Source organism: Ipomoea nil, unplaced genomic scaffold (genome assembly GCF_001879475.1).
Source record: "Ipomoea nil cultivar Tokyo-kokei standard unplaced genomic scaffold, Asagao_1.1 scaffold3314, whole genome shotgun sequence".
NCBI lineage: Eukaryota > Viridiplantae > Streptophyta > Magnoliopsida > Solanales > Convolvulaceae > Ipomoea > Ipomoea nil.
This window is the reverse complement of record NW_017619742.1, coordinates 6,606,554-6,612,553: the sequence shown is the minus strand read 5'-3', so window position 1 is coordinate 6,612,553 and position 6,000 is coordinate 6,606,554. Positions and strand designations below refer to the sequence as shown.

Here is a 6,000-nt window from a genome sequence, read left to right as displayed (position 1 = left end):
GAAAGCGGGCGAGGCGGCTCCGGGACTGGTGGCCGCAACACTTCGAACAGAGGCCGGGGAGGACAAGGGCGCGGGCGTGGAGGTCATGGCGGAGCGCCGCGCTGCCAAATTTGTCGTGCACAAGGGCACACTGCCCTCTACTGTTACAAGCGCTATGCGCCGCAGCCGACACCTCAGGCCAATATGGTGGTTTCCGGCGAAGACTCGGCGGCGGCTTCCACGGCATCCAGCTGGTTTCCTGACACTGGGGCAACGGCACATGCCACCCCGGACGCATCCATGATGTCGCAGTCCGACGAGTATACCGGAGGCGATGTTCTCCGTGTGGGTAATGGGACAGGTTTGATAATTTCACGCGTTGGCCATGCTACTATACCATCTGCGTCAAAATTGTTACGTTTGTCAAATGTGTTGCATGTCCCAAAATTGTCTGTACCTTTACTGTATGTTTATCGCCTTACTAATGAAAATAATGTTTTTGTTGAATTTCACAAGAATTGTTTTATTGTGAAGGATACAATCACCAAGGCGGTTCTGCTTAAAGGTTTCACGTCGGGCGGCTTATACAAGCTCCCAGTTTCGCAATCCCATTTCGCATATGATTTGGCCCGGGCAACTCCCACTGTTTGGCATCGTCGCTTGGGACATCCAAATGGCCATGTTCAAAATTGCGTCCTAAAATCGTGTCCGGTAGCATCAAATAAAACCGAGTCGTTGGGGTCGTGTGCCTCGTGTCACCTTGGCAAGGCTTCTAGATTTCCACTAGATAGGGTCAATCACTCTAGTGAAAATGTATTAGACTTGTTATTTACAGATATTTGGGGTCCGTCCCCTGTAATCTCTACTAGTGGTTTTAGATATTTCGTGCTATTTGTAGATGATTACTCACGTTTTTGCTGGTTTTATCCCTTACGGGTAAAATCAGACATATATAAAATTTTTGAGTTGTTTCGTGTCATGGTAGAGCGCCAATTCGGGCGTTCTATCAAATCTATTCAATCGGACCTAGGTGGGGAATATCGTAAATTACATAACGTTTTCACCCAACTAGGTATAATTCACTGTCAGTCATGTGCATACACGCACGAGCAAAACGGTAAAGTTGAGCGCAAAAACCGGCACATTGTTGAAACCGGCTTAGCGCTGCTAGCTGAAGGCTCAGTTCCCCTACAATACTGGGACTTTGCTTTTGAAACGGCTACTTGCCTAATTAATTATCTACCAACACCAGTCTTACAGTTTGATAACCCATACACACGCCTACACAAAACTCCACCCCCATACACTTTTCTTCGAGTCTTTGGGTGCAAGTGTTATCCCTATCTACGGCCTTACAATCGGCACAAGATATAGTATCGCTCTGCACCGTGTGTCTTCTTAGGTTACTCACCCAGCTTTAGGGGTTATAGATGCATGGACCTAACGAGTGGAAAAATCTATACCTGTCGCCATGTGCGTTTTGACGAGTCTGTTTTTCCCTTTTCAGACTCAACAGGAGTTCAACACACTCAAACAAACACTACAGCTGCTCCGTGGGCTGTTGCGCCACTTGTGACTCATGAATCAACACCGAGTGAGGAGGTGTTAAATGAAGCGGTTCGTGCTAGTACAAACAGTCCTACACCATTGGCTCAAGAGCCACCACCCTTGGCTCGAGAGGGGCCGGCTCAGGCTCGGACTGAGCCACCGCGTGCACGAACCCGAAAGGCTCGCCCACAAGTACAAGAACGAGCACATGTTATGCGACTACGGCGTCAAACAAAGGGCATTGATGAACAGTTTCATGCTTTGACTGTGACTGTAGATCCAACCTGTTACTCACAGGCAGTTGGACATCTGCAGTGGCGAGATGCTATGGATCAAGAGTTTAACGCTCTTATACATAATGATACTTGGAAACTTGTACCGGTTGAGCCACACATGAATGTGGTAGGATGCAAATGGGTGTTCCGCACCAAATGGAATGCTAATGGCTCGGTGGAGCGGTACAAAGCACGACTTGTGGCTAAAGGGTTTAACCAGGTGGCTGGTGAAGACTTTTTTGACACGTTTAGTCCCGTAGTCAAACCGACTACTGTTCGTCTGTTATTTGCTCTTGCAGTATCACGCGACTGGACTATGCGACAGCTAGACGTCCACAATGCCTTTTTAAATGGACATTTAGCTGAAACTGTTTACATGAAACAGCCACCGGGGTACGAAGACCCGACACATCCGGATCATGTGTGTCATCTTCAACGGTCGCTGTAAGGGCTTAAACAAGCGCCACGGGCTTAGTTTAAGCGTTTGCATGAATTTTTGCTTTCTGCAGGTTTCTTATCCTCAAAAACAGATGTGTCCCTGTTTCACTACTCTACTGGTGCATCACGTGTGTACTTACTTGTCTATGTCGATGACATAATAATTATGGGAAACGATCATGTGCTCATCTCTCAATTATTACAACGCCTATCAACAACGTTCAAAATCCGAGACCTTGGAGTACCTAGTTTTTTTCTTGGGATCGAGACGTTAAAAGATGACACGGGGTTGTTACTATCGCAACAACGTTACATGAGAGACATTCTCAAGCGGGCTGGCATGACGGATTGCAAGCCACTGGCCACTCCCTCTGCTGTCACTCAGCCAATGACTTCGTCTGATGAACCATTCGACAATCCGACGCAGTACCGTCGCCTAGTTGGGGCACTGCAGTACCTGACTATCACCCGTCCTGACTTGTCCTTCTCTGTCAATCGACTGTGTCAGTTTATGCATTCGCCAACCAGTGATCATTGGGGTTTATTGAAGCGTGTACTACGGTACATCAAAGGCACTATCTCATACGGTCTGCGCCTCTCCGCTTCTACTTCATCCACTACTCACGGGTTTTCTGACTCGGACTGGGCTGGTTGTCCGATCGACAGGAAGAGTACTAGTGGATATGCTGTGTTTCTCGGTAACAATCTCATCTCGTGGCTGTCTCGGAAACAACGCACAGTAGCCCGGTCCTCAACTGAAGTTGAGTATAAGGCCCTCGCCGATGTGTCTGCAGAAGTCACCTGGGTAGTTTCCCTTCTTCGTGAGCTTGGGTTACACTCGGGAGAGCCGTCTACACTCTGGTGCGATAATCTGGGTGCTACCTATCTTTGTGCCAACCCAGTGTTTCACGGCAGGACCAAGCATGTGGAGATTGACTTCCACTTCGTTCGAGACAAGGTGGCGTCGGGAGACTTGGTTGTTAATTTTGTTTCGACAAAGGATCAGCTTGCAGATATATTTACTAAACCGTTGCCAGGACCTCGCTTTGCAGATCTACGTGACAAGCTCAACATTGTTGCGCACCACTCTTGAGCTTGAGGGGGTGTGTTAGTAATGTTATTATTTATGTTATTATTTGTAATATTAGTTTTGACTAGTCTTATATTAGATTAGGTATTTAAGGCTTTCCTAGTTAATAGGATTAGTTAACGCTTTGTATTTAGATTGCAGTTCTGTAATCTCTATTGTGTTGGGAATAGAAACGGTGATCCTTATCTCATCCTATGGACTTTATTGAAGGACTTCCCAAGTCCAAGAATAAAAATGTTATAATGGTGGTGGTGGACAGGCTCACAAAGTATGCCCACTTCATGAGCTTATCCCAACCTTTTACTGCTGAGGAGGTGGCCAATCTTTTCATGGAAAATGTGTATAAACTACATGGTATACCACAAGGGATTGTATCAGACAGAGATAAGATTTTCCTCAGCAAATTTTGGAAGGAAACCTTCAAGAGAATGGGAACTCAGCTACACATGAGCTCCTCTTACCACCCTCAGTCAGATGGACAAACAGAGAGGATTAATAGGTGCTTAGAAACCTACCTAAGGTGCATGAGCTCCCATAAACCTAAGCAGTGGGAAAGATGGCTTGCACTAGCAGAACACTGGTACAATACAAATCACCATTGCTCATTAAAGATGTCTCCTTTCCAAGCCTTGTATGGGTATCTCCCCCCCCCCCCCCCCCCAATGGGCTGTCAATGATGCAACCAGGGTCGCAGATGAGAGGTCAGAAAACTGGTTCAAAGATAGGACACAGATGTTGTCCATACTGAAAGAAAATTTGAGGTTAGCACAGCAAAGGATGAAGCATTATGCAGATAGAAACAGATCTGAAAGAAAATTTGTAGTGGGAAATATGGTTTACCTCAAGTTACAGCCTTACAAACAAGTCACCATGGCTGTTAGAAGGAATGTTAAGCTCAGCTCCAAGTTCTATGGGCCTTATGAAATATTGGAAAAAATAGGCCAAGTGGCCTATAGATTGAAGCTTCCTGCAGGGGCCTTGATACATCCAGTCTTTCATGTATCTCAGCTCAAAAGAAGGGTTGGTCATGGGAAACAAGCACAAGCAGATCCACCTATAACTGGTCCTGATGGACAAATGTTGACAGAACCAGTTGCAATTCTAGGGAGGAGAATTCTGAAGAAAAATAATGCTGCTATGGTGGAAGTATTAGTACAATGGGCTAACTTGTCCACTGAGGAAGCAACTTGGGAGGAATTTCATCACCGTATGGCTCAATTTCCCAACTTTAAACCTTGAGGACAAGGTTGTGCTAAAGGGAAGGGTATTGTAACAAACCTCAAGCCAAAACGCAGCGTTTGATATCGGCAGTTAGTAGTTAGGCAGTTATAACAGGAATTGTCCTTTTTGCCCTTGTTAGTTGTAGCCTTGTAACTACTTAAACTGTCTTCTTCAGTTGAGAGGGGGTTAATGAAAATACACATCACGTTCTTCTTAATTTTCCTTTTCTTTTCCGAGCAACCGTAACATTGGCTGGATCTAAAGTGGTGGGGTTAATTGATCAGGAAACAGGCCAATGGGACCAGCAGATTTTAGCCGACATTTTCGAACCAGATGATGTGCCTAGAATTTCGAAAATACCAATCTCACCAGATTATGAGGACACATGGTATTGGCATGGAAACCCAAATGGGAATTATTCGGTGAAGGATGGATACAAATTGATAGTTGGAAATTATGGTGCCCTGGCTGATGAAAGTCATGATAAATGGCTTAAACTATGGGGTCTGAAAATTCCACCCAAATGAAAAATATTTTTATGGAGAGCTTTGAGTGGTATCCTCCCTACAACAGATAATCTACTTTTAAAGAGGGTTGAGGTTGAGCCGGTGTGTGCTATGTGTGGGGTGGATCATGAAAATATAATGCATTCATTGGTATCATGTGACTATGCAAAGGCCATATGGGCACGATCTAACCTCCCAATCCCTAATATTATAACAAATATTTTTCATGAATGGTTTAGTGCATTATTAAATGTTCTAGACTCTGATGGGATCATGTTCGCAGCTGCCCTCCTCTACCACCTATGGAGAGCACGAAACGGAGCGGTTTGGGATGCTTGCCTCCAAAGACCCACGAGAGTCCTTGCTACCACAACGTCCACCATGGACCCGTGTCCACCGGCCAACCGCACTGCCGCCTTCGGCCCACCCGCCTCCCGCCGATGGCCTAGCCTCATCACAGCAGCCTATCTTGCCGCCGCACGAACCACTACCTAATGCCGGAGCACCACAACACCCCCAGCAACCGCAACCAGTCCTGTGCTATATCGACGCTGGGTACAAACATTGAACAAGCACGGCAGCAGCAGGTGCAGTCCTCTTCACGGCCAATGGCGACTATCTTTCGGCATTTTGTGCTCCACTCACAGCACGCTTTTCCCCCCTAATGGCCGAAGCAATGGCATGCAAAGAGGCGCTTGCATGGCTTCGAGATCGTGGCGAACAGCGAGTACGAGTATTTACAGATTGTCATCCATTACAACGGCAATTAACTTCATCTATGCATATACCCCGATCATACGTAGGATACGTTTTACAAGTATCGACTTTTGACATTACTATTATTAGTTTCGTGCCTAGATCTCAGAATTTTTTAGCACATAGTTTAGCTTCTACTGCTTTTGATTATACTACAGCTATGTATTGGGACATAGTTCCCCCGGAT

The 6,000-nt window shown here is 46.0% G+C and overlaps 1 protein-coding gene across 1 annotated transcript; it reads left to right on the top strand.

Annotated features, from left to right (window-relative positions):
* The first annotated feature begins 2,553 nt into the window (after nt 1-2,553).
* LOC109169468 (uncharacterized mitochondrial protein AtMg00810-like) lies at nt 2,554-3,333 on the top strand. The gene has a single exon (XM_019318351.1). The coding sequence runs from the start codon at nt 2,554-2,556 to the stop codon at nt 3,331-3,333; it is 780 nt and encodes a 259-aa protein (XP_019173896.1).
* The last annotated feature ends 2,667 nt before the right edge of the window (nt 3,334-6,000 follow it).